Genomic DNA, 27484 nt, shown 5'->3' on the forward strand with positions numbered 1-27484 from the left:
CTGGTCAAAGAACACTGGACTCTGAGAGGAAGCAGGTCTCTGGAGGCTGTCATGGTTATGGCAGAAGAAGGCTGTCATCAAGTCTTGGTGGAAGTCACCATTGGGAGCCTTTTGCAGGCACACCCCAGGTAAGGTTCAGCATCTCCACCTCTGCTCCGGCATGTGCCCCTGCAGTCTCCTTCTGTGGGGCCAGCCTCTGGCTTGGCTTTGGCAGCCCTCCATCAATCCGCCATCGTGCAGCTTGACCTGATGTTGCCTCCAGTCTGGCCCTCAGAAGTGGATGACATCTGCAGAGAAGAGAATGTGGCTGCAGGCAAGCTGCAGGGTGGCAGGGCCCCCTGATGGCAGGATGGTGAGTGGCTCTCCATTGCTGGCAGTGCGCAATGGAGCTGACTTCACGAGGCCTGATGGCATATGGCGGGTGACCCTCTTCTGCCCCTCTGTGTGGGGCACTAATCAGCCATGTGTTTGAAATGCTGGAGGACACAACAAAAGCTGAACCTGTGGGATCTAAAGGTTTCAAGTATGCAGCATTGCTCAAGGTACCCACGCAGACACGTGGCATCTGGAGCTTGGCAGCTGCCTGGGTACAGGCCGAGCACATACATCCCTGCTGAGATGGTGCTGCAGGCCCAGGGCAGTGCAGACAAGGCCCAGCTGATGCCCAGGCACCCACCAGCTCCCAGCCCCTCCTTGATGGAGAGTGCACCTGCGCAATGGTTTTGTACAGGTGTCAATAAAGAGATCCAACTATAGAATTAAATTCAGTGAAGTGTTCTGCACTTAGAAATTGACGCAATTAAGTGAATTAAATTAAAACCTGCATTCTCTGTAGAAGAGACACACTTCACTGTCATTCCTTAGTCTCTCCCTCAAGAAGGCGACTTTAGCTGCTGGCTTGCAACAGGGCTGAGGTTTCACCGGCCCTATGGGAAGAGGGCATGGTGAACTGAAGCGGCACCGGAGGGGCGGGAGGACCCCGACCCTGCGAGCACCCGGGACAGCCCCAAACTGGCTCCCGCCGCCTCAGCCGGGCGCCCCCCTCAGGCAGGCCACGTGGCCCCTTCCCCGAGGCGGGAGGAGGCGGGTGGCGCGCATGCGCCGCGGGATGCCTTGGGCGGGGCAAGGGCGTGGCCAGGCCGTCCGGAGCATGCGCTGGGCGCGCCGGGGTGGGGGGCGGGTGGTGCCGTGCAGTTGGCGGCGGTTGGGCGCGAGCGGGTGCTGGGTGGGGCCGTGCGGCCGCTCACTCGCCGCGAGAGGAGCGGGCACCGCTGCCGCGCCGGCCCCTCGCAGGGAGGCGGCGGCGCTCGGCCCGGCCCCGGCCCGGCCCGGCCCGGCCCGGCCCGCGGCGGCAGCAGCAGCAGGAGCAGCAGCAGGGGCGGCAGCAGCGGCAGCGAGAGGGGAAGAGGCTTTGGCTCCTGTCTGAAAGCCCCTGGGTTGAGGTGGTGGTAAGGAAACAGCGGAGCCCCGCTGGGCGTCAACCCTCCCGCTGGGGGAGAGGAAGTGTAGAGGGCCAGGCTCTGCCTGACAGCGAGAGGCTGCTTCTCGTCAGTGGCTCCGTTGTCACAGAGAAAGTGTCCCGGCTTCAGCGGGTTAGTGACTACTTTGTGCCTTCAGAGGAGACTTGTGTTCCACAGGGTTGTGTTTGTAGTCTTTTAAAAGTACGGCTATTAGGGAGTTAATCCTTCTAAGCCGGAAAACTATCCTCACTTCCTTTTTTTGTTAGCCTGGGAAATAATCAGCGGCATGGAAACCGTTTCGCAACTGGAGGCTGGTAATCTGTTTTAAGCATATTGAAAAAAGTTTCTGTTCAGACGCCGGAGAAGACTGGTTTGAATGATGTGCCCTGACGTACTGATAGAGGCTCTTCGAGTTGTGTGTCAAATGAAGTGTCCTCCCGTCTGGATGCAGTGAGCCGCTGGGTGAATGTCATAACTGTTGAATGACCTAACCTCATAGCAGCTGACCACAAAAAGAACTTTAAAAAACATTCAGAAGCCACTCTGAGCTATGTAGCTTTCTGCTAGTGTATCAGTGTGTTACTTATTGTCACCGTTACTGCATTGCAAGTCTTCTGCATTATTGCTAGCTGTAGGAATGGGAACGTCGTTCAGGTGCAAGTTGAAGACTACATTCAGTTTAACCTTTGTACCTTACTATCTGTCACCTCGTTTAACTAAGTGAATTGTCCCCATGACTGCTCCTCATAATATAATTTAGGAGGATATATTTTATGGTATTGTGTTTGCTAGTTCTGATATAACTCAGTTCTTCAGTATTGGTGTACTACAGAGCTATCTGATGGTGGCTTGATGTCATCCCGCCCCCTTTCTCTTTTTATTGAAGTTTCCTCTTTTGAATCGACCTTTGAAACTGCCTTCCCAGGTTATCGTAAGTTTTCTTCCTTGTCACTCTGACCAGATGTAATGCGTATTGCGTTAATTTTTCCTGAGCAGTAAGTTAAATTCAGGTAGTTGAGGTAAGAGGACTTTCAGGAGCCGTATTAATGAAATAAGAATTTGGGTATATTATTTAAAAGAGAGAGTAGAGAAAAAGGCCCCCAAAATGCTTCTCATTGACTTTTCCATATCTCTTATATGTATGTGACTTGGAACACAATTGCAGACCAAACTGAATTTTTGGTACACTTCTCAATGTTTGGGGGTTTGGTTTTTTATAGGATTGAAGCTTTAATACCAAGTTGAGACTTAGGCATTTGTCCAACACATGACATCCCCATGACACTGTGTAGGTCCAAAGGAGATACAAACTTCCTGGGTCTTTTTCTTCTAGGAGGTGACCACCACCTCCTCTCGCTCTTTGGGGGCATCCTGTGAAGCTCTGTTCACCAGCTGCTAAGTCTCTAAAAGAATGAGGGGAGGATCCAAATGCCCAGTGTGGCTGATACCCATTGCAGGTGTTCAACGTGTGCTCCTCCTCCTGGGTACAGTAACGCTGTGGCCCGCAGTGGAGCTGGGCGTGCTGTGAAGGTAGCTGTAGTACAGGTTGTTCCAGGATCAGTGAATGAAACACACTGGACCCACAAGGGCAGGAATTGCTGGGGTAAGGAACCATGCACGTGTAAACACACGTATAGGCGGTGCTGTCTGTATAGATGTGTGGGTGTGCAAATATACAGGCACGCACAGAGAGACATGGTCAGGTTAGGAAAAAGCGTTGTGTGTGCACAAAGTAAAACAGTTCAAGGACTTAATGCTGTGCCTCCTTGCCCGGCACCTGAGTTGGGCCATCGTGAACTTGGGTGCAGGAAGGTAGAGACAGTGTTAGTGTTTGTGCGTAGACTGCAGCGCGTGGCACGGTGTCTGAAATGTGCTGAGCGTTGGGATTTCTCTTCCTTTTGGACTTGGTGTGTTGCCCAGGGAGATTTCCCTAAAAGGGAAATGGTGAGGGGGGGGCTGCTTCTGCAGGGAGCAGCACAGACTAACTTTACATGGTGTCCCGCATAGCGGTACTGCGGTTGCAGGCAGGTGCCTGGTGCTGCCGCCATTTGGAGAGAGCACCGCGCAGGTAGGCGAGCAGCAGTTGCTCTCCTTTGTGTGCTTGGAGGTGAGGGACTCTCCTGTTGTGTCTGAGCTAGAGAGGCTTGAGGAGAGCGAGGTCACCCTCTCCCGAACCGCTGACTCTGCTTGTGTTGCACGTCAGTTGCTGGGGGGTGAAGATGCGGCGTTTGAAGCGCACGAGCGTGCTCAGTGTTAGGACGCAACCCTGCGTGCAGCACGTGCTTTGAGAGCAGGGTTGGTCCTGGGCTGTGCGAGAGCTCCGTCCGGCTTCAGTCCACAACCGTGGTGGGGAGTTTTCTCTGGCGAGACTGCCCCTGCGGCGAGTGAGCGTCTGTGAGAAGAACACCTGCCCAGGAGCGCAGAGCCCGCCCGGCAGCACTTGTGCCTGGAGCTCCTTAGTGTTTCACGAGTGTAGCTGGCTGGCCCTGGAGAAGTCCTGAGTGTGTGCACACCTGTGAGCTGAGGGGGGTGGGAGAGCTTTAGGTAGCTCTGGCACCCGCTTTGAAACCTCCTTCTGGGCTGCCCAGGCTTCCTGGGCAGGAGCCCTTGCTGGCAGGTAAGCCTTCTCCTGAAGCGTCCTGCCAGCGCTCTAGCAGCCTGTGGCACCGGGGAAGGTGCTGTCGGAGATGAAGCAGTGGACTGCTTGTGCCTTTACCAGAGCCGCAGTGGGGGGCGCGTGTTTCTCCGGACAGGGCGGTCGACTGGCAATGAGACGGGGCGATATTGGCGCTGGCTCTGTGGCACGCCTGCTGTGTGCAGCCCCCTGCTTTGCAGGGAGCGGGTTTCGCTTCTCTTGGGTTTTCTCTCTGAAGAGGCATCTGTGGAGTCGAGGCGTCGTGCGCCAGTGGGTAAGACGTGGCATGGCCCGGGTGCATGCGGTTTCCATGGTGGAGCTGACACACGCCCCATGGGCACTGGTGCGGGGATGCGGGTCCGCGTGAGCCGGGAGCGGCCGGGAGCTACTGGGCGTCGGCACGGGGCACGAGGGGAGGGCACGGGCACCCAGGTGGGGGCGGCGGGTCCCTGCCACTCTTCGGGGGGAAGGCCTGGCCCTGCAGGCAGTAACGTGGACCAATTGCCTGGCAGCCCCGCCCCTCTTCTGGCTACGTACTCTGTGGTGATTGGATGGCAGGGCCAGCCCATGCACAGGGGCTCCTGCGCTCGTTCAGCTGCTTTTTTCGAGGATGTCATGCCCTGTGTATTTCATACCACCCTCTGCTTGGCTGGCAGGACCAGGCCCTGCAAGTGTACCCAGAAGTATCAAGGTCTCCAGAGAAGAGTGACTGAGCCGCTGAATCCTTGCTTGTTTGGGGAGGGAGGTTGAACAGTAAAACCTGGTATTTTTAGCCTGTGTATGTAAAAATGCCCTTTTTTTTTTTTCTTTTGGGGTGGAGGGCGTATAGGTGAAGATGCAGGAGCCTGAACTTATTGCAAAAACACTGCGAGCTGTTCTTCATCCCTTCAAAAATGGCATACCTTTGTCAGAACTTCAGGGTGAATACAGATCCCTGACCGGCGAGTGGATTCCCTTCAGGCACCTAGGACATGGCACACTGGAAAACTACTTGCAGAGCATCCCAGGAGTGGTCAGAATGGAAGGGAACAAAATGGGAGAGGTAAGAATCAGTTACAGTTCAGAAATGGCTTTTCTGTTTGTAAAGTGTGCATGGTTCATAACTTTACCTCTGCCTGTGCCATGGATGTCTGAGAAGTCCTGTAGCATGCATGTGGTGCACTAATGCTGGGAGAAGTGGAAGCTGTAGAATAGACCAAGTGCCCCTTATTTTCCTGCCTCTGCATGCAGACCGGGAAGTTGTGTTTGCAAAAGATGGAATGTTGCAGGGCATTTTCCCAGAAACAGGAGTTCTGGCTGGAAAGACAGTTTGTGTGACTGTAGAGCTCTGGTCCCTGCCTCAGCATTTCTAACTCGGGGGAGGGGGGGATATTGGTGGGTTTTCCTGGGACCTTAAAGAAGGTTAACTTGTGTGTGTGTCTCCATCATCTCTTCAGGGTGGGGTTTAGCATCATCTTTTTCCTACAGCAAAACTGTTGTGGGTGCTGTTGCTTACAAGCCTGACAGTGCTTACTTTAGGCTTAGCACTGTTGTTTGTCATGAGTTGCAGTGCCATAGGACTGTGAAGACTTGCCAAGGTGAGGAGGAGCCCATGCAGGTGAGGTGCCTTGATGCAAGAGTCGCAACGCCTCAGCTTGGCAAGTATGCAAGAGACAAGGAGTCAGCACAGAGGTCAAGGAGAAGGTGAAGCAGAGCTCAGCAGAGAATATTAGTGTGTTGGGAGAGTTTTCCCTTATTCCTTGGCCTTCCTGTGCTAGCCTGTGTCTCCTGGTGGCTGACAACTTGGAAGCAGCTTGCCAGGACTGCAAGCCTCCTCATCCAATAGTGTGGAGTTCCTGGTTTTGAGTCAGAAGGCATTCTCTTGATGATTGGTGTAGCTGCGTGACTCATAGATGGTCTGTTTGAGTGGAGAGCTTGAAGGCACTCCCTTGTTGGAGCCATGTCTGGGTTTCTGAAGTCTTTGTAGACTGTGGGAGAGGAGGAAGCTAGCAGATGTTTGGCACAAGGTATGGCTGTCGCAGCAGGTCTGGAGAGACAGCACTTAAGGCTGAGCTCCCTTGTTGGCTCAGCTGGATCGGGTTGGCATCTGGGAAGTCAGAACTAGGTCTTGCTGGTTAGCTGTGAAGAGTGTGATGAGTGGTGTCCTGAGTTTTGTGCTGATGTCTGTAAATGTGTCTGTTTTTAAGCAAGAGGTTCCCTTGCTGCATTTTTACAACTCTCAGAATTTGCCCTTTTGCAGCAGATATCCAAGTCTGTGCTTTTTCACGTGCTTCAAGCCTGCATCAGCTGCAGCTACGTCAGTAACATGAATGCAGGTACCTCTGGGAACATTTGTGATGCTGGAATTTAATGCTTCCTCACGGTGGCTCTGGCAAGTAGCCATCTGTTTCTAAGTAGGGCCTTGCAGGGTGTAATCTGGTATCCTCCTATTCCCTTGAGAGCCTTGCTTATCCTCTAATGCGATGTGTACTGAGAGCCTTGTGGGCTCTTGGATAGCACTAGAGGTGGGGCCTTCTTTGTGGCAGCTGTAAGGAGAGAATGAAATGCAGCTTTAGGAGGTGGAAAAGGAGAAAGCTACTAAACAAGAGTCTTGAGGTAGTTGAGCAGGACTAGCTTTGGTTTAGGAGTGCTGATTATGCTCTGCGTGACTGAAGCAACTGAGAGGAAGCACCCTGCAAGCTCCTGGGAGGCAGGAGAGATGCAAAGACTTGAGCCCACATTGCTGTTTTATGGCCTTCCTGTTGCTGCTGTCCAGAGTGTCCCCTGGGCAAACGTTGAGCAGAGGGTGGCAAGTGTGGTTATGCACTGGTGTGGGGTGGTAGCTACTTGGGACTGCTACCACATGCTTTCCTGATACAGGACTTGGGCAGTATTTCAATATAACGCTTTTGCTCTTCGTTCACGTCTCTCCAGAATATTTGAGCTCCATTATAAGCTGAGACCATAGCTCAGAGTCCACACAAGCCTGCTGCAAGACCATGCAGTCAGCCTGGCTCTGGGAGTACTCCGGCCTCCAAAAAGGCTGCCAAGACCCTTGCCTCTTCCTTTAATCCCTTTGGGGACACCAGGGCAGGAACACAAGACACACTCGCACATGCAAAGGTCCTCTAGCAGCTGATGATCCTGGCTGCAGGCTAAGTAGTCCTAAAAGGACTTTCCTTACTGGTAGGTCAGGTGTCCAAGACATACGACAAGAAACACATTCAACAAGCAATCCTATAAAGTGGGCAGTATATAATACAAATTCATCTCAGAGTGCTACATGTTACATGCTCCTTAAATCAAAGGATTTGTGTGAGATGAACATTGCCTGGCTAACTGATGCTGAACAGACTGGTTGTGTTGGAAAGGCAATGATATAAATTGTCCCCTGTTCCTCTTACTACTGAACGCTAATTTAGCCTTCTTGAATATAGGAAAGATGAACTCTGACAATTATTCTTTCATGCGATAGGCATGTTCTACAGTTTCCACACAGGATGAGGATTAAATTCAGTATACAGAAAACACTGGAGGGGACTCAAACTGAAATACTGTGCACCTGCAAGAGGTGGTTGTGTCATTTCAAGGAACCCTGCTTTGCTTTGCTTCATGTTCAGTTACAAGCAGCATATGGTTGCACCTCCCTTCAAGGAAACTTTGACTTCTGCTCAAATAACTACACCCCTCCAAAAAGAGGAATTTGAAGACCGCTTTGCTCTGCTGCAAGTGAATTCATCCACGCCATCTCTTTTTAAATCTGAATTCATGCTAACTCAAACTATCATTTATGCTAAACTTAAAGTCACTGTGATGTGAAAACAAAGGAAGGAAATGCTGAAAATAACTTATGACATTAGTGACAGAAAGAACCTGAAATGTACCAAAGATGTGAAAACGTGCATTTATGAAACTATGATAAACGGTGTATGAACAAAAAATCTTTTATGCTGAGACCTTGGGAACAGAGCAGGGCTGAAGGTGGTCCATCCTGCATGCATCCACATAGACAGGAAAATGCCTGTTAGCCAGGAGCATGAGGAAAGCTCTTGTACCCTTCTCTGGAAATGGGCACCTCTCTGAAGGTGTACACGAGTGAATATGAGTGCCTACAGCATGGCTGTCATGGTTTAACCTCAGCTGGAACTAAGCCCCACAGAGCCACTCGCTCACTCCTCCCTGGTGGGATGGGGGAGAGAATTGGAAGAGTAAAAGTGAGAAAACTCTTGGGCTGAGATAAAGACAGTTTAATAGGGAAAGCAAAAGCTGCGCACACAAGCAAAGCAAAACAAGGAATTCATTCACCACTTCCCATGGGCGGGCAGGTGTTCAGCCATCTCCAGGAATGCAGGGCTCCATCACACGTAACGGTTCCTTGGGAAGACAAACGCCATCACTCCAAATGTTCCCCCCTTCCTCCTTCTTCCCCCAGCTTTATATACTGAGCATGACACCATATGGTATGGAATATGCCTTTGGTCAGCTGGGGTCAGCTGTTCCAGCTGTGTCCCCTCCCAGCTTCTTGTGCACCCCTAGCCTGCTCACTGGTGGGGTGGGGTGAGGAGCAGGAAAGGCCTGGACTCTGTGTAAGCACTGCTTATCAGGAACTAAAACATCTCTGTATTATCACCACTGTTTTCAGCACAAATCCAAAACATAGCCCCATACTAGCTACTATGGAGAAAACTCTACCCCAGCCAAAACCAGCACAACCCTGTCTGACAAAAACTACTTCCGAAGAAGTAGTAGATGAAGCAGGTGATGCCTTCTTCTGACAACTGCAAGAAGCCTCACATTTGCAGGCCCTCATCCTCCCGGAGGACTTGAGCCACTGCCATACCTGCTGGAGGGACAACAGCCAAACATGAGCAATCCAGGATGTTTCTGGTGTGTGCTGATGACAACTTCCTGACACAAGTGACGAGCTGATGAGAGGAGATGCTTTGCTGGACCCTGTTCTTACAAACAAGGAAGAACTGGTTGGGGATGTAAAGGCTGGGGACAGTCCTGGCTGCAGTGACCACGAGATGGTGGTGTTCGGGAGCCTGAAAGGAGGGCAGTAAAGCAAATAGCAGTAGCAACAAGCCAGGACTTCAGGAGAGCAGGCTTTGGCCTGTTCAGGAATCTGCTTGGAAGGCTCCCACAGGATACAGTCCTGGAGAGAAGAGTGGTCCAGGAGAGGTAGTGGATTTTCAAGGATTGCCTCCCCAAATCTCAAGAATGGTCCATTTCCCCAATCAGGGAAAAAATGCAAAGGTGGCAGGAGGCACACATGGATGAACAAGGAGCTCCTGACTTAATCATAAAAAGGAAGCGTGCATGAGGTGGGAGCAGGGGCAAGTGACCTGGGAGGAATATAGAAACACTGCCCAAACAAGCATGCATGGGCTTAAGAAAGAATGCATTTATTATTGGCAAGTTCGGCAGCTTGAAAACCAAGACAGAGTGCCATCACCTTCACAACAGCTCCCAAAGCACTGCCAGTTCCGAGAGCATCCTTCTCAAGAGAGTCTTTAAAATAGCTGGTTAACTGTACAGAAACAGGAGAAAGTTCAGGAACAACAGAAAAACTAGAAGAAGGAAGGTACAGCAAATGAAGAACTACAACCCTTTGCTGTATTTCACTTCCCTAAAGCCTTATCAAATCCATGCTCAAATCACGGAGCACAGATTGTTGCACAGACATCTCTGAAAGGGTGAAGAGTTAAGGATTTTGGGTTCACCTTTCACAAAGATGAGTTAAGACTCAGCCAGGTACTGTCCACTGCATGACAAAGCTTCTCTCTTATTTAAGTGACTATTTTGAAAGCAAGGTTGCAGGAGGCACACATGGATGAACAAGGAGCTCCTGACTTAACTCTACCATTAAAAGCATGCACACAAGAGGCAGAAGCAGAGTTGGGTGAGGTGGAAGGAAAGCACCTCAGGAAGGAAGAGACACTGTCCAAACATGCAGGGATGGGCTTCGGAAAGCTAAAGCCCATATGGAGCTGATTCTGGCAAGGGACGTGAAGGGCAACAAGAAAGGTTTCTACAGGTACATCATCAGCAAAAGGATGACGAGGGAAAATGTGGGCCTACTGAGGAATGGGAATTGGGACCTGGTCTTAAAGGACATGAAGAAGACTGAGGCACTGATTGCTGCTTTTGCCTTGGTCTTTACTGGTAAGACCAGCCATCAGCAATCCCAAGGCTCCTGAGATGAGGGGGAAAGTGCAGGGCAAGGAAGACTTACCCTCAGTGGGAGAGAATTAAGCGAGGGAACATTTAAACAAACTCGACATGCACAAGTCCACGGGTCTGTTGCAATGCACCCACGGGTGCTGAGGGAGCTGGCTGATGTTGCAAGACCACTCTTGATTATCTTGGAAAGGTCATGGTGGTTAGTGGGAGGTTCCTGAGGACTGGAAGAAAGCATGTATCACCTGTACTTCAGGAGGGGTGGGAAGGAGGATCTGAGGAAGCACAGGCTGATCAGCCTGACCTCGATCGCTGGGAAGGCGATTGAGCAACTAATCCTGGAAAGCTGTTCCAGACATGTGAAAGACAAGAAGGCAAGTAGGAGCAAGTATGGATTTATGAAGTGAAAATCGTATGTGGCCAAACTGATACCCTTCCAAAATGAGATGACTGGTTGGGTGGATGAGGGGAGAGCACTGGATGTAGTTTATCTGAATTTTAGTAAGACTTTTGGCAGTCTCTCCCATAACAGTGGCACAAAACCCATCAGAAAGCTAGTACCAGTGGCATCCCCAGGGGTTGTGCTGGGGAATTGCTGTCTAACATGTTCATGAATAACCTAGATGATGGGACAGAGATCATCCTCAGCAAGTGTGTAGATGATAGGAGGGACTGTGATAGAGCAGATGGGTGTGCTGCCATTCAGAGGGACCTCAACAAGCTGGAGCAATGAAACAACAGGAACCCTATGAAATTAAATGCAGGTCAATGCCAAGTCCTGTACCTGGGGAAGAATAACCCCATGCACCTGTACAGTCTGGGGGCTGACCAGCTGGAAAGTAGCTTGGCAGAGAAATTCCTGGGCGTTCTGGTGGACATGAAGCTCACAGTGAGCAGCAATGTGCCATTGCAGCAAAGCAGACGGACAGCATACTGGGTTGCATTAGGAAGAGTGTTGCCAGCACATTGACGGAGGTGGTTCTTACCCTCTACTCAGCCCTAGTGAGACCACATCTGGGAACCTGTGTCCAGTCCCATGCTCCCCAGAATGACAGAGACATGGACATACAGAAGCAAGTTCAGTGAATAGCTGTGAAGATGCTGAAGGGACTGGAACATCTTTACAGAGGGCTCAGAGAGCTGGGGCTGTTAATTCTGGAGAAGAGAAGGCTCAGGGGGATCTTATCAATGTGTATTAATACCTGTTGGAGGGAGTAAAAAAACATGGAGCCAGACTCCATCACCAGTTCTCAGGTGTATCCAGTGAACAGACAAGAGACAACAGAAGCGAAGTGAAATACAGGTAACTCCATTTAAACATTAAAAACACCACTTTTTTACAGCACGGGTGGCTAAACACTGGAACAAGCTGTCCAGAGTGGTTGAGAAGTCTCCATCCTTGGAGATATTCCACCCCCGACTGGACGATATGCTGAGCAACTAGGTCTAGTTGATGCTGATCTGAGCAGAGATGCTGCATGAGGTGGTCTATAGAGATGTCTTCCAGCCTCACTTTTTCTGTGATTCCTTGCATTTAACCACTGCAGTAGTGAGGCTGCTGGTACGCTTTTTGCATAGGTGTTGACTGCACAGCAGGTATGCTGTCCGATTTCTAAGAAGGAGCTCCTCGGATGGGAGAGCTGTCCCACAGAAGGAGAGCACCTCCCTCCAGTGGCTGCATCTTTGAGCCAGCCCGGTGCAGATGCTGGGTGTGCAGTGGAGGAAGAAGAGGAGGGGAAGGACAAGCTGATGCACCCCAGCATCAGCTGGAGGCCAAAAGTGTTGCCTTGTTCCTGTTGTTGCCATCCCTTGCCCATATTTCCCTGGGGTGTTTGGGTCAGCCTGAGGGACCGAGGAGAGCTCTTGAGCAGGCTGTTGCTGCTTAGCAATCGCTTGCTTTTTCTGTCTTGGCACTGGGTTTTTCTGCGTTGGTTGCCCTGCCTCACTTGTGAGAAAAGTTCCTTTCTGGAGCTGCTTTTGCTAAATTTCAGAGGTGCTGGCCAAGTCCCTGAGTTTCTCCTGTGCTTAAATTGTCAACCGCTGTGCTTGTCGGGGGCGATGGTTATGAGGGTGGTGGTGCTGTGCATGAGGGCCCCTTTTTCAGTCTGTACCACCACCACAGAGCATGGCTGAGACCCATGGAGAGACCTCTTGAGACTACAGACTCCAATTTTTCACTCAGGAGTTTTTGGATGGCTGCCTGTGTCCTTTTGGAGCCATGGAGAAATACTCGTCCAGCTGCCTTTGCAGGCTGTTAGCAGTTGAATGGCCCAGAAGTTTGGCCTTGCATCTACTCTGTGAGGCAAAGTGCATGCTAGGCATGTGGTTCGGGGGCTTGCTGAAGCGGGGTTCCTGCATCCTTTCAAGGGATGGCCTGTGGCAGCATTGCTCAGGCATGGCAAGGGGAGGTCGAGGCAAGAAGCTGTTAAGGAGGCCAGGGAGGTGGCCATGGGCTTGCCCAAGGCTGGGCTGTTGTTGGGGGCCAGCCTGGTGCCTGCACGGCGATCTGTGCAGCCAGGATGGCTGTGCTGTTTCTTTTGTAAGTGGAGCAAAGGCAGCCCGGCTCTGTAGGGCCAGAGTAGTGCCAGAGCACCTGGCGAGCCTTGGCAGGAGGAGCAAGGGCAGGCTGGAAGCCCATGGTTTCCCACTGTTGTAAAGCGAGATGGTCAGCCTGTAGGATGGGAGTAAGAAACCAGGCTGTTCCCATGTGGGGCCCAGCCTAATGTGGGAAGGTGATGGAGAGGCTCTGTCTGTCTGCTGATTTCTGAGGTGCACTGCAAAAGGCGAGAGAGGTCTCCAAGGTCTGTGTCTGCTGCTGAAGCCTTTGGTGAACTGCTTGCAGGCCCGCGTGTCCCAGCAGTTACAGGCGTGGAAATGGTTGCAAGTCCTGAGGGCTGTGGATGAGCTTGGGCCTCACTGACTGTTTTCCCCCCTGTCCCCTTCCTACTCCAACAAGGTCATTTGCCATGCTGTTGCTTGCAGCGAGACTGTGCCAATTGCTCAACTGGTGGCTCGGCAGAGGAGTTCCAAGAGGAAAGTGGGACGGCAAGTGAACTGCCAGATGAGGCTGAAGAACACGTCTCCAGTCACGTTAGCAGGTAAGCCCCAGGCAGCTGTGGAGGGCCAGCCTTTGTGAAAGAACTGTACAGCTGCTGCAGCAATAGTCTTGGCTGTGAGGGTGTGTCACTAATGGCCACGAGTTGCGTGGTCCCGGTGAAGAGCTCCTGGGAGCGGGAGTGTTGTTGACAAGGGTGCTTGTGCTTGCAAGCCATGGTTGGTGAGAAAGCCCTTCTCAAGTGCAGACATGAGATGTGAATGATCTTGAAAGAAAAATTCTCAGAGGACGCTTGGCTTTACTTCCACCTGCCCGTGAGAAAGGTGGTTGAGACGCGGGCGAGAAGTGTGGCAATGAGCCTACTTGTTCTTTGAGGCTGGCTCGGGCCATTGTGGAGTGGCAGGGATGAGCCATGCCCTCGCAGTGAGAAGGAGCCCATGCAGCATCTTCTGTGGCTGTTTCAGCAGCTCCTGTTGCTGCGGCAAGTGTCCTGGTGCACGACATTGCTGATGGCCAGGGGTGGCTCTTTGTACCTCTGTGCCTTTTGCGTAAGCTGCTGCAGCAGTGTTTTTCCAGAGCCGGTGGGTCAGCTTTCCCTCACTGCCGTGCTGTTGTTGTGTTGCTGTCAGTGGGGCATCCCAGGATGAGGCCCAGGCAAGGCCCACCTGCTTGCGAGTTGGCCGCTTGGAGCAAGAGTGGGTCTCGCAGTTTGTTTGTCTTCCCCTGTTCTTGCCTGTAACGAAGGGTTTGCTGCTTCTTGCTCTCCTGCGACCACGCCAACAGTCTGCCCTCTAGTTGGGAAGCTGAACTGGTGCCTCATATCCCACTTAAACGACAGTGATTGTAAATGGACGTTGGTTCACTGTCTGGCACGGCGATACCTCTCGGAAGAGTCTGAGCCCGCCAAAATTGGTGTGCTACAGCCAGCAAGTAAACAGCGAAGTGACTGAGAGCTCGTTTATCCCAGAGCGGCCCGAAGGCCAGCGTGGCGTGTTCCTCTGCAGGTGTTACTTGGTAACGTCTGCTGCGTGGTGGGAGTTTGGGAGGAGGGTGCTTGCAAGCCAGGGTAGAGAAGAAGAAACTTTGGGTGGCGGTGCAGGAGGTGGCCGAGGAGGTGGAGTTAAGCTGCATGTGCTACACCTCTGGGAGCTGCTGCTGCTGCAGGGTGGTAAAGGGCAGCCTGACCTTGGCTTTTCCGAGATTGTAAGGAGAGACGGGTCTCCTGTTTCTTTCCCTGCTGCAGCGCGGCGGCGGAGATTGTGGTTTGTGAGTCGCTGGGCGTGAGCCACGATGCTGTAGCAAAGAGACCCACGACTGTGGCTGAGAGCATGCTTCTTAACTGTCTTTTGGAAACGTAGGGGCTCCCTGGAGGGAGCTATCTCTGCGGTTGAAGTCTCTTTGGGTTGGGTGGAGGAGGGCGCTACTCACGGCTACGTCTGCAAACTCTTTAGGAAAGCCCAAAGGAACTTTGCGACAGCCCAGGCCTTTGAGCGTGCCAGAAGAAGGCAGCAAGAGGGCTGTTCCTCGCCCGCCACGAGGCAGAGGAGTGGCATGTGGAGTGGTGAAACCCAGTGCGGAGAGTGCCCGCTCTGCCTTGCCTCCAGCCGCTGGGAGTGGACCATCTAAAGAAATGCCCATGCAGAGGCACGTCACTGTGGTAAACAGGTCAGTGTGTGCACGTGTGCGTGTGTGAGCAAGGTGAAATGAAGCGTGGTGGACCCTTGCATGCTGCCATGTCAGCAGTGCGTTTTGGGATGTGGGAGTCCAGGCTTCCGCCCTTGCAGAAGGTGAGGTTTGATCGTGGGTCGGTACCCCGGAGGGAGATGGGTGGCCCTTTGCCTTTTTGGATGCTGCCGCAGCTACCCTGTGCTCTTGGCCCGCTCCCAGGTCTTCTGGGGAGAAGTGTGGCCAAAGGCGTCACACCAAGGGTGTGTGGGGATGTCGCTGTTTCCCAGGCCCAGGAGGGAGCTGTTGTGGCCAGCGCGACAGAAAGCAGAAGGAGGTTTGTGTGGAGGTGAGAGGCGATGCTGTGTGTTCAGGGTCACGGTTGTCTGCAGGTGGCTGCTCTTTACCTCTTGCTTGACTTCTCCGTTGCAGCGTTAGTGTTTGTGGCCCTTCTCGGCGTGCTTGGAGCCAGCAGCTGCCCAACGGTGTTTGGGTGAACTGAGATGAGGGCTGGAGCTGCAGTTTTGCTGGGTTAGCGGTACATGCTGGTTTTCAGCCCCCTTTGAGCCTCTCTAATCCAGGTGGCTTACCCAACTGCTGCCCCATCATTTCTCTTTCTGTGTTGTTTTCGGCTGCCCTGGGCCATCAGCTGATGGTGGCGAAAGTGTTTGCTGTTCGCTCATTGTGGCTGTGCTCAGTCTGCCGGAGCTGTGCTAAGTCCCCTGGAGCTGTGATTGTGGTGGTAATCCTCTGCAGGTCACCAGGATGGGTTGGAAGTCAGCCTTGCATTGAATGGAAATGGCAGCAGTGTGCTGCTTCCCCAGCGGTGTAGCTGTGAAGGGCACGGAGCAGAGCGACAGCTTAATCCTGCCTGCTCTTTCTGGAAGACCCACAGATAGCAGGCACGTCCTGCCCCAGTCGTCTGCGTGAGTCCCGTGTGTGCCAGGGCTCTGGGTGCCAGAGGGGGAGATGAGGATGCGCTCAGAGCACTCGTGAGAGCAGCAGCCGCTTCAGCTTTTGTGCCTGACTTTGTGGCATTTTAGTGACGGCCGATAGCAGTGCCTCGTAACCTTCCTGCTGCTCCGCAAAGGGCCCTTCGCTACGGCAGTGCTCTGCTGGTCATGCTTTTTGGGAAGTTCCGCAGCATGCTGGTTCTGGTGGGGTGGGCAGGTGCCCCGTGGAGGGGGAGGCAGCCTTGGGACTGCCGGGTGGATCTGCTTGGGCTTTCCTCTGGGGCAGGGCTCCTCGCGAGGGCAGGAGTCGCTCCTTGTGTCCATGGGCAGCTGGCCTGTGGCTGTAGCAGCAGCTGTTTGGACATGCCCAGGCAGAAATGTGGAGGATTTCTTAACGAGGCAGGTGGAGATGGTGGCAGGAGCCAGAGGCTGTGAAGCTGAGGTGGGCAGGAGGAGAGCAGTGGCAGGAGCAGCGAGGAAGCCGGAGGAGCTGGCAGCGGCCGTGTGAGGAGTGGAGGGTTTGGAGGCAGAGGCCAGGGAAGAGAGACGTGCTGCATGTGGCGGGTGAGGCCGGGGCCCCAGCAGGAGCGGGGAGACTTGAGATGGGCCTCTCTGTCTGTGCCACAGCTCCTAATGACATGAGTGTGGACTGAGCTAACCCCTGTTGTTCTGCTCCTGAGTGAGCTGGGTGGAGCTGCAGTGGAGAAACGTCACCAGCTCTGTGCTCTGTTTTGTCGAGGAGGCTGCTGCAACAGAGGACAGAAGGGCCAAGCCATCCTCGTGTGAGAGAGAGATGTGGGAGCAGGTGCGCACAGGGCTTACCTTTTCTGTGTGTGCAGATGAGTTGGATTTTTTGAAGTGGTGCTTCCCTAAAAGGCAGGGATCCTTCTTCCCGGGACAGGCAGAGCAAAAAGAGTGCTTATGTTCTCGCCAGGTTAGTTAGTTGCTGGAAGGCCGGAAGGTGTTTTGTAGTACTTGAAGCTTTGTAATGCTTGAAATAAAATAAGGTAGATGTCAGCCCTATTCTGGTTGTTCTAATGGAGTGTGCTTCTTCTTGTGTTGTCATCTTTGTTCCTCTCTGGCAGGTTTCCCTGAGCTCCTTTCAGGTAATAGTGTTCTCCTGCTTTTGTTTCTCATGTCTGTTCCTGCCTACTCAGGAGGAGAAGCTACAGGCAAAGTGTACTTTGGCCCCAGTAGTTCTGGAGAATAAGACATCTTGTGCTGCTGCAAAGGGTCCAAATGCTGTCCTGTTAGCTTGGGGACATACTAGAGGGAGGGCTCATGGATAAGAGGATCATATTCTGTTTTAATGCAAGGTTGTGTAGTGCTGCCTGTGACTGGATTAATTTGTTTCAACTTGGCCAATTTGAAGCAGGTCTGGCAAGATCCAGGTCTGATGTCCTTGCTGATGGGGGTGTTTTGTGCCCCCAGAACTGCTACTGTAGTTGCTTGTGCTCTGGGAATTGCAGGAGGGAAAGCTGCTTTGAGTGAGGAGGTCTTGACCTCAAAAGAGTGTGCAAATGAGTGGAGGTGTGAGCAGCATCCTCAGAAGTCCTGGGCTCACACCAGCCTTGTAGGTAGCTGGCACAGACTCGGGGACACTGTTCCAGCAGCAGTGCCAGCACTTGCCTGTGAGAGTGGCTGAGCATTCAGGGCACAGGGTGACTGAGAGAAGTCCTGAAGGTGGCAGAGCTTGTCTCTGCCCCATTTCCCAGTCTGGGCTGAGGTGCTGTCCATGTGCAGTTTCTCTGGGTGTGTTTTCTGACACCTACCCTGCCCCCTGCCCCTCCATTTACCAAAGTCATAGCAAAGCACATCTCTGCTCTCAGGGTTGCACTTAAAGGGTCTTTGATTTCTCCTTCTCTGTTGAGCATCTGTCCTGCTATGGCAGATCTGTGTTACTTGCCTTGGCAGGATGTTTTCCCAGTGACAGGCTTTGTCTGAGTGCTGACTGGCCTTGGTGCTCCACCCAGCATTGTGTAGTGAAGCCCCACAGTGAGGCTGCAAATGGCAGTTCCCTTGTGGCTGCCAACGTCTGTGTCCCACCTGTCTAGCGCTCTGTGGTGTTTTGCTGAGAGATTTTCATGAGCACAGCTTCTGGGGCTACCCGCTGCGTAGTCTTGGGTGGAAGGGGCACAGGCTGTTTCTCCTCCCCATTCTGTCACACCCAGATAACAAGGGGGAGATGCTGAAGGTAGCTGCAGTTGTGCCAGGTTGTTTCCTGCTGCCTTCCCTGGCCTTCTTTGCAGACACTGTTGCAGGGTCTGAGAGGCTGTCTTTGTAGTAGCAATCACTTGGTAAGTTCATGTCATGAGCATGTTGATGTTGACCTGCAAACCCACAGAAGGTGCGAGAGAGACCTTGCTTGTAAGGCTAACTGCAGAGATCCTTGAAGCTGGAAAGCAACGGCATGGATGAGAACAGGTTGAGATGCTTGGTGACCCCCTTGCTTGGACCAGCAGGCAACATTTGCTGCTGGCCGCCACCTGGCCCCACTGCTGAGATGGCACTGTCCAATGGCCAAAGACTTAGGTGGCATGGGCCTTACCAAGGTAAGGCGATAGGCAGGGAAGGGCATGCCTTCCCTTCACTCTGAGACCGTGGTGTGTGGGAGTGAAACATAACTGGCTGCTCGGCTACAGCTATGCAGGGGGGCTTGGCAGGGCTGCATGGCTGGTTAGGCATTTGCAAAGGGCTGGGCTGCTGATGTGTTCTCGTATTGCTGGTGTGGCTAGGAGGCCTCTTGCTGGGAACAGTTTCTAGCAGCCGAGGAACATGAGGCCTTGCAGGCAGCTGAGTTGTCCATACCTGCATGCTGGGTTTGGCCCTGCTGCTGTCTGGCTGCGTTACATCCTATCTTTGGAGTGATAAGACCACCATGGTCTGTGTGAGCAAGCAGCACATCACAGGATCTGTGTCTGATTGCAGAGCTCGAAACTGATGATAACTCAACTCAAAGGTGATGTTAGCACTGCCTTGTTCCATGGGAAGCTGTTGAACCACAGCAGAAAGCACAGGAAGATACCACATGAAGTCTCTTAATACTGAGAGGATCCCAAGCCCAGTTTGCTTTCACATGCAACATAAGGGAATCATTAGTCCTCTGTTCCAGGTTCCTTTCCAAGGTGTTCCAGATGGCATGGCTTGAGAGGGGAACATCTGCCCTCTTCCTCACTGAAACCTTGTTGCAGTTCCTGCTCGCTTACCCTGCACTCGTGTCATCAGTGTCACCTGATGTGGGGCTTAAGGTGGTAGAAATGGTGTGTGGCACTGAGGAATAGAACACAGCTGTGGCTTCCTACTAGGAGGCAGCAGTAGCAGGACAGTCTCCATTACCCGTGTGGCTAGCTCATGGGATTGTTTTGCTTGCTGCCTAGCAATGGTGGTAGTCTCTTTTGAGTCTGCTTCCCTTTAAGGGGACATTTTTCCTTGGGTATCTGTCCAGCTTGGAGTTGTCCATACTGGTAAATATATCTATAGAGAGGTGAGATCCTGGGTTTCTTGTAGGGTCTGCATGGCCAGTCACAGCAGACCTCCTAAGAAGAGACTGTGCTGCTGCTTTGTGTGGGGATCTGAGCTGTGCCCAGAAGGTAGAGAGTTTTCCTGTGATGCAGGTGGAGTGTTGGAAGAGTCTTTTCAGATGCCCAACAAGTGCAAGGTGTGAATGTGTGTTTGGGTTTCATGTGGGTGACTTTGCCTTTGTACTTTTTGAGTCTCATCTCACTTGTGTTTCACAAATGCTTGTGCTTGTAGTTGATCTGCTGCTCAGCACTTCTGAGTATGCCTCTCCTGCTTTGGAAAATGCTGTGCTGGGTGCTGGCTGTCCTCACTGCTAATGCTGTGGGACATGACCCAGAACAGAAGAAGTATTTTTGGTACAAGTGACACCCCATAGCTGGTGGAGGAGCACTAGTTTCATCTTATGGGGACAACAAAAAAGCAAGGGAGACAAGTTCATGTTATGTCTTGTAAGATGCTGCTTAGAAGATGTGTGAATATGGGAGGCCTCTTTCTGATTTGCGGATCTGCTCTGATTAAAGGTCAGTGTGAAGGCACACAGGGCAACCTTAATACTGTGCTAGTCTCGACTTCCTGTTGCTACTAGCCTCAGCATCATGCTTGACCCCTATCCTACCTTCTCAGAGCCCAGGTGAATCTGGGAAGATCCCCCTTGGTGCTTCTGCGGCTGGTGAAGTTGTGGTAAGCAGAGTGTACTGCTTACTCCTTACTGGCCCCTTGGGCAGAGACTATCTTCAGAGCCTGCTCAGTGCATGTGCGGTGGCTGCTGTGGTCTGGAGGTGCCTGGTGTTCACAGCAACCTGCCATGCTTCTCTGGAGAGCTGTTTTGGTGCATTTGCCACCCTGACTTTTCCACTGCAGTTCTTCCTTGGGTATGTGTCTCTGAGAGGTGCTTCGTCCTGGTCTTTGAACTCTTTTTTCCCAACTTTTGTTCCCTTTTGTTTGCAGTGTATGTAATTATGCCACAGCTGATTGTTTCCCAAACAGTCTTAGTGAGCTACACACTGCTGTGACCTCTTCATTGTCAGGAGCTCCTTGTGCTGCGTGTGCTCCCAGTATAAGCTGCTGCTCTCTGAGGGACCTCAGAACACCTGCAGGCATGACATTTGTGTCCTTTCTGTGGGAGAGCACTTCAGAGAGGAAATCTGTTTAACAGTGTAGCAAGAGCGTCCACAAAAAGACCTTGAGTTCCTGTGTAGTTTTAGGTGTTCCCCTGACTTCTGAAGCCAGATACTTTCAGGAGACTCTGACGTGGCTACCAAGAAGGTGAGCATAATCATGTTCAACAGCAAGACTGAGACGCCATCCAGAAAAAAGACCAAATAGTGAGGCTGAATGTATCAAATGTAAGACCATCAACTGTGTTATTAGGTCTATATGCTTTCCTTTTGCTAATGTCTTTTTCCTGTGCATTTTGTTTCTCACAATAATCGGGATAATAAGAAAAAACTAGAAACTACCTGTTGATCTGTCTTGTTACTGCTGATGATGTTGTCTTCCAAGCGAGGACATTGTGAGTACTGATCTTGTGCAGGGGGCCTGCTAGAAGTATGTGAGATACAATGTATGTATAGGTCTTGTAAGCAAATGGAATGCTATTCAGAGCCAGGAGAACAATTTAAAGCAATTTTCTTTTCAATTTTAGGTCTGAGAAGAGACTAACTGTCCCACCACGTTTTCAGAAGGAGTTACAAGTTCACCTGTCCAGAAGCTCTTCCATAGATTCAAATGGTATGTTTGCCCATTAAGAAAACTTTTGTCAGCTACTCACATTAGATTGGGCGTCATCGTAAGAAAAATCTGTCTTAGTACTTGTTTTGAATGAAGATGGGTTTGGGTGAGAAACCAAGTTCTGTGAGTGAGCCTTCTCACTGTGATTTCATGGTGCTGGGGAAATGTGTGTTTTTACTTGTCTGCCTCACTGTCTTCTAGGAAAGTCCTTGTGTATTAAGTGTCAAAGCCAATCACAAAGCTAGTGTGAGTAGCTTGGAAACAGGAGGAGTGTGCTTAACTTCACTGCCAGGGTAGGGATCTGGTACAGGAGAGTGAAATCCTGGCTTTCAGGAGGAAGCAGCACACTAACCTAGCTGAACAGAAAATACCATTTTGTGTGCCCAGCTCCCAGCAGTTGTGCAGTTGATGGGCTCATCAAATGATGGTTGCTTTCTTTGAGACCTGTCAGGCTGATTAGTGAAGCTACAGGTCTGGTAGCAAATGTACCCCTCCAAAGGGTGGAGAGGAGTAGAGATGAGGGAGCAGGCAGGCTAGTGATGTGAACCTCCAACTGGGACAATGATTGCCTGGCTCCTATACACAAAGTATGAAACTGTCCAAAGTAGCTGGATGGTTGCTGCCTCTTTCCCTGCTCTGCTGGCAGGCTTCCTTGGATGCAGCAGCACTGAAAGGCTGGGTGCTGGGTTCAGACTTTTCCTCAGGACATGTCTTAGAATGAAAGGCAAATCATTGGTCTGTTTTGTACATCTGTTGGAATTTAGAAGAACATCCTTAGGTTTTTTGCTGTATCTTCGTTATTGTGTTCGTACTCCTAAGGAAATTATCTTGTGTCCCTCTTGGTACACTTGCCTCAGTGCAGCCTCTCAGCAACAGCGTGGCTGAGGGTTCTGTAACCTCTTCCAGGATCCCTTCAGAAACTTCTTATGAAAATAACTACAGTGATTGAAAATTCACATCCAGGTCAATCACTAAATGTCTGAGGTTTCTATGGCTCTTTCCAATAGAAAGTGACTGAAACAGCCATGCTGGGCAGGAGAACCACATTTTAGAGTTGGTGTTATGCTGGCAGCTGCCATGTTTCATTTTTAAGTAGGTAGGTAATCATCTGTCTTTCTGCTGATAGGGCTTTGTTTACTTCAAGGCTATATTTTTGTTTAACAGATAACTCAAATACATCTGTTGCGGAGACACATACTGTTGCCTCTGGCCCTTCTGCTACTCATGTCAGTGAAGTTCAAAGTCGCGTTAAGGAGATTCTGAGCAAGTGCAGCAGTGGCATCTGGGTGTCAAAGATGCCACAGATCTACCGGGAAAGGTACTGGGAGGAGCTTAGCACAGCAGTGCTCCGCCAGCTTGAGAACTGGCCTCATGTATGCACAGTAAGTATTGAATGTCATTTTTGTGGAAGATGCCAATACCCTACAGATTTCTGAGTGTTCATTTGCCAAGTGTTATTTTATGTAGTCCTGCATTTCCTTTCATGATCTGTAGCAGTGAAGAAAAAAAAAAACAAAAAGAAAAAAGAAGAAAGAACAACACCCCCCACCAAATTGTAACAATGCCTTCAAAACAACACCCAAAAAATCACTGTTGTCTGGACTAGCATTGTTTTGGAGAAGAGAGGTCAGCCTCTGTGGCCTCCTGGAGCAAGTGCTCCACATTGCTGAGTTGCCACCTTTAACTGACTCCAACACTGACAATCCAGAGAGCAGCTGATGACACTTGCTCTCCATGCCATGTTTGGGTTTTTTTTTTTTCCCCATTGCATTTTATACTTTTCCTTGTTGGCGGGTTTATCTCCTCTTAAATCTGTAAGTTACCAGTAAATCCTGTGTGAACAGTCTTAGGTATATCTGTAGTTACTACCTGTCTATAGACTTTTCCACAGGTCTTTCTCACATCTTAAGTCAAGGTTACGGAATTTTGCTGTGTAAGTTAGGCTTATGATACAATAATAGATGAAAGTGAAGTATGATAATGTTGGGGGGAGATATTACAGCTCAGCCCCTTCCTGCCTGCCCCGCCCCAATGTCTGTTACCTCTTGATCACCAGGGGCGTCTTTGTCCTTCATATTAGGAGCTGGTATCAGGCTGAGCCTCCACTTACAGGTCTGCTACATGAATTGCCATCACCACTCGGTTAAGGGTCTTCAGTTGCTGTGCTTTTATCTTTTCTTCTGCACTCATGATTCATTTAGGGTATAATGCAACTTTGCATCAAGGCTTTGTTTAGCTTTATTTTAACAGGCCAGTCATATCAATGAGCACTTTCAACTTCATCAACATCTGTCAAACTGTGGCACCAGAAGGGTATTGAAGTAATAATAATATCTGTCTGCTTGAAGTGACTTTTCACGTACACACTGCTAAGTATTTTCTCATGTAATAACTTTAAATGCCAAAAAAAAAGTTTCACTGAGATTAAATAATTGCTCTTCAGGAATAACACCATTTGCATGTGTGTATGGTATTCTAACACATACATAAAAAATGCATTTGTGACATCTTACTACAGATATCAGTAACGTATGCAGACAGCAGCAGTTTGTATTGATGGTTGACAATCGATTTGTGTGTTATCCATAAAGCAGCAAGCTGTTATGTTTTGAGTTACTTAATTCATGCAGCAAGTTTTAGTCTTTTTCTTAGCTGATGTTCCAGACAAGATGTTACTGTTTATCCAGGATCTTCGCGTCTGTGTTCATTGTCCATTTGCTTGTCATCTGTTGGGTCTATCTCTTCTTTCTAGCAGGCAAATAAAGTCATTTTAGCATAAATAAGCAGTCATTAAATCTGTGGAAACATTGTAATACAGCAGGCACAGTGCAACAGCAATCAGAACTATCATGTTGCCTTGGCACACTCAGTCTTATTGTAGAGAACTGTTAATGAGCCTGTAAACCCTGTCTCAGTTTACTGACTTATGTAAACCATAGTCACAGCTCTGGCATGGAGAAGTTTGAACTGGGACCCTGGCCTTCTCATATGAAGGCTACCATACATCTCTTAAATATAATCAGTGTTTATTCCTGGTTCAAACAAGTTGTCTGCAGGTGTACAGCTCTGTAGATCCTTTGAAATGCCAGCGGGCAGACTGTACTCTTCAGTATCAGTAAAGGTGCTTCCGTGACTAATTTCTGAATTATTTCTGCCTTATTGGGTACTGACACTGGGAGTGTCTGCCAGCCTCAGAAGAACAGAAAAAATGCTTGCTATTTCTCTCAGTACCCTCTTAAAGAGACAGCACATACTCTTATTGAATGCATACTGATCAGTAGTAGCTTAGTTACAAACCAGCAGGCAATAAACCTTGTAATACACTTTCAGCATCTCCAAGCTCATCATTTCAGGTCTCTGCTGTGGACAGTGTCACTTCTGAATAACTCATATCTCTCAACTTTTCTCTGAAAGGAAGGAATTTCATTTTTGGCTTCTGGGAAATGATCATTTCTGTGTTTAGGTTACAACCACCAGTAATGGAGATTTTTCCTATCTAGTGAGCTGAAGTCTTCAAAAATCACTATAAGTTGCAGGTTGACGATCTTGTTTTCAGTCTTCATCTTTCAGGCAGGAGGACCTATTACAAAGGATTGAGGCTGGCCTTGTTCTCCTTCGGCCTGTTACCTCCCTTCCGTAGGTTATCTTGCTTGTAGCAACATATTTTGCACAGCTAAATGCAAAAGTACAAAGTAATTATGTAGTGGCTAGCACTCGCAGATTATAGCCAAGCCTTAATGAGCAATTGGGCTGAGAATAAATATGCTCACCACTGTTATATAATACCCAAAAAGTCTTTGCTGTCCAGACAGGCTTCAGTCAGGAGAAGAAGAGTCCATTTCAACAGCTCTGTCAGCCAGATCTGCAGTGTTGCTGAATTGGTTGTGTCCCACCACTTTTTTTCTATCAAAAAAAATTCACCAATTTTTTCCTCCCACCCTAATTTTTTTCTGTCAGAATCTTATACCTTTGTGTTTGATGAATTACTTTGTCATGCATCTTTGAGCAGTTAGTGATCCCCATTTTAGCCATCCTACCTGTCTCATTTCTTATCTTTCTACAGATTTTTTCCTCACAAGTCTTTGCACAACTTAGCAATTTTTTTAGAATTCTGAGCCAAAGTTATGTAGCTCTGCTGTGTTTGGGCTCAGCCTTGAATCCTTGGGGTGCAGGCAGCTGAACCCCTGAGGGGGAGAGGGATGCAGACTTGTAAACAAACGAGTTTGGTTTATTTTTTTGGTGGGGTTTTGGGTTTGGTTATTTTTTTGGAAGTCACAAATAACCCAAAAGTAATAATACATTTACTTTCAGTACTGGCAACATGTCTGGTGGTTCCCTTTGCAGTCTAATTGTAAACCACCTTACTGAGTGGTGTGTATGTTTAAAAGATTTTTTTCCTTGCACATGCTCAGCTCTCCTCAATTACTTGAACTCTATGAGTGATTCAGGAGATGGCGATTCAAGATATGACAACTCTAGAGAAGACTAAATTCCTACATGTTTTCTGAAAATATTTACTTGAATTTCCAGAGTTCTTTTCCAAAAGCTTTTAGAGAATTAGGCAGTCCTAGACATTAGGGAAAGTCCTTGCATGGATTGATAAGTGATTAAAAGATTGGAAATGTAGCAAGGCTGAAATGGTTGATCTTCAGAAAGGCAGGAAGTCATGGTGGGATTCCACAGGGGGAACACTTGGATGCATGCTGGTCAGGATTGTAATTGAGTGAGTTGGTAAAGGGTGCAAAAACAATAACACAGGGTTGTTCAGTGTTATAAAGACCAAGGCTCTCTGAAGAAGTATGGAACTTCCTAATACCTAGTTGCTGGCCTATAAAATTGCAACTAAGACTTAACTACAACAATGGACAGGAAGGACTCTCATTACATTAAAAATGTTTTGTGTGTGTGGACCGTTAAGCTTGGGAAAAGAGATCTTTGCATTTATAATAACTTCATGAAAATGTTGGCTCAGTAGGAAAAAAGGCAAGTGATAAGGAGTACTTGAAAATGAATAGAATAGAAAAGAATATTTCAATTGGAAGGGGCCTATCAACAATCATCTAGTCCAACTGCCTGACCACTTCAGGGCTGACCAAAAGTTAAAGCATGTTATTAAGAGCATTGTCCAAATGCCTCTTGAACACTGACAGGCACGGGGCATCAACCACCTCTCTAGGAAGCCTGCTCCAGTGTTTGACAACCCTTCCGGTAAATAAATGCTTCCTAATGTCAAGTTTAAACCTCCCCTGACATAGTCCTCCTCTATTCACAAATAGCAAGTCTAGGAGGGCATCTTTCTCAGTTGGCTCGCTGAGTACCTGTGACAAGAAGTTACCTTCCACAAACTTCAAGAATTTCCCAGACTTGCTCGTCACAGCAATATGGTATTCCCAGTTGATGTCTGGGAAGTTGAAATCTCCCATAAGAACAAGGGCTACCGATCCATAGATCTCTCCTAATTGCCTGCAGAATAACTCCTCAGTGCTATCATCCTGGCTGGGCGATCAGTGGTAGACATCCACTACACCTCCTTTGCTGTCCATCCCCCTAATCCTCACCCAGAGGCTCTCAACCACGTCATCGCTAACTGTAAGGGCTGTACAGTCAAACCTCTCCGTAACATACAGTGCAACTCCTCCACCTCGCCTGCCCTGCCTATCCCTTCTGAACAGCCTGTAGCCCTCCATCCCAGCACCCCATCTCCAGTCGTGGGACTCATTCCACCAAGTCTCGCTAATACCAATGACATCATAGGTCTGGGAGCTGACCAGTGCTTTCAGTTCATAGTGTTTGTTTTTCATACTGTGTGCATTGGTGTACAAGCATTTCAGATGTGCCCCTGAGCCCTCCATGCTCCCAGGAGCAGCATAAATGTTCCTGCTAGCATTGCCACCCTCAGGCGATGCCATGCCAACCCTTGGCTTACCTTCAGGTCTCCTGTTGGCATGCCCTTCCTCCATCGATTCTAGTTTAAAGCCCCCTCAATCAGTCCCACCAGCTTACAACCAAAGATGCATTTCCCCCATTGGGATAGATGGATCCCATTGGGCCTCAGCATACCTTGTGCCTCAAAGGTTCTTCAGTGGTTATAAAACCCAAAGTTTTGGTGGAGGCACCAGTCCTAGAGCCAGGTATTTATATCTTGGGCTTGTCTTTTTCTTCCAAAGTCTCTCCCTGTTACTGGGAGGATTGACGAAAATACTACCTGTGCTCCTGAATGTTTTAGCATTCTTCCCAGGGCCCTGAAATCTCTTTTGATTGACTTTTTGTTGCAACATCATTAGTACCCACATGAAAGAGCAGGAAT

At 49.8% G+C, this 27484-nt stretch overlaps 1 protein-coding gene across 7 annotated transcripts in view; it reads left to right on the top strand.

Annotated features, from left to right (window-relative positions):
• Nucleotides 1–1186: 1186 nt before the first annotated feature.
• TDRD7 (tudor domain containing 7) overlaps nt 1187–27484 on the top strand; it is a 49861-nt gene continuing 23563 nt past the window's right edge. For 2 of the 7 annotated variants that reach the window (XM_072860537.1, XM_072860542.1), the window contains exons 1-6: nt 1188–2391; nt 4916–5137; nt 13211–13352; nt 14761–14974; nt 21092–21177; nt 22342–22559. In XM_072860537.1, the coding sequence (XP_072716638.1) occupies nt 4931–5137; nt 13211–13352; nt 14761–14974; nt 21092–21177; nt 22342–22559 (867 nt within the window). In that variant the 5' untranslated portion in view covers nt 1188–2391; nt 4916–4930. Of the gene's footprint in view, nt 2392–3407; nt 4370–4915; nt 5138–13210; nt 13353–14760; nt 14975–21091; nt 21178–22341; nt 22560–27484 lie in introns of those variants that run through there. The other 5 variants (XM_072860538.1, XM_072860543.1, XM_072860540.1 and 2 more) reach the window with 5 other exon arrangements.

Source organism: Ciconia boyciana, chromosome 4, assembly GCF_034638445.1.
Source record: "Ciconia boyciana chromosome 4, ASM3463844v1, whole genome shotgun sequence".
NCBI classification, from domain to species: Eukaryota; Metazoa; Chordata; class Aves; order Ciconiiformes; family Ciconiidae; genus Ciconia; species Ciconia boyciana.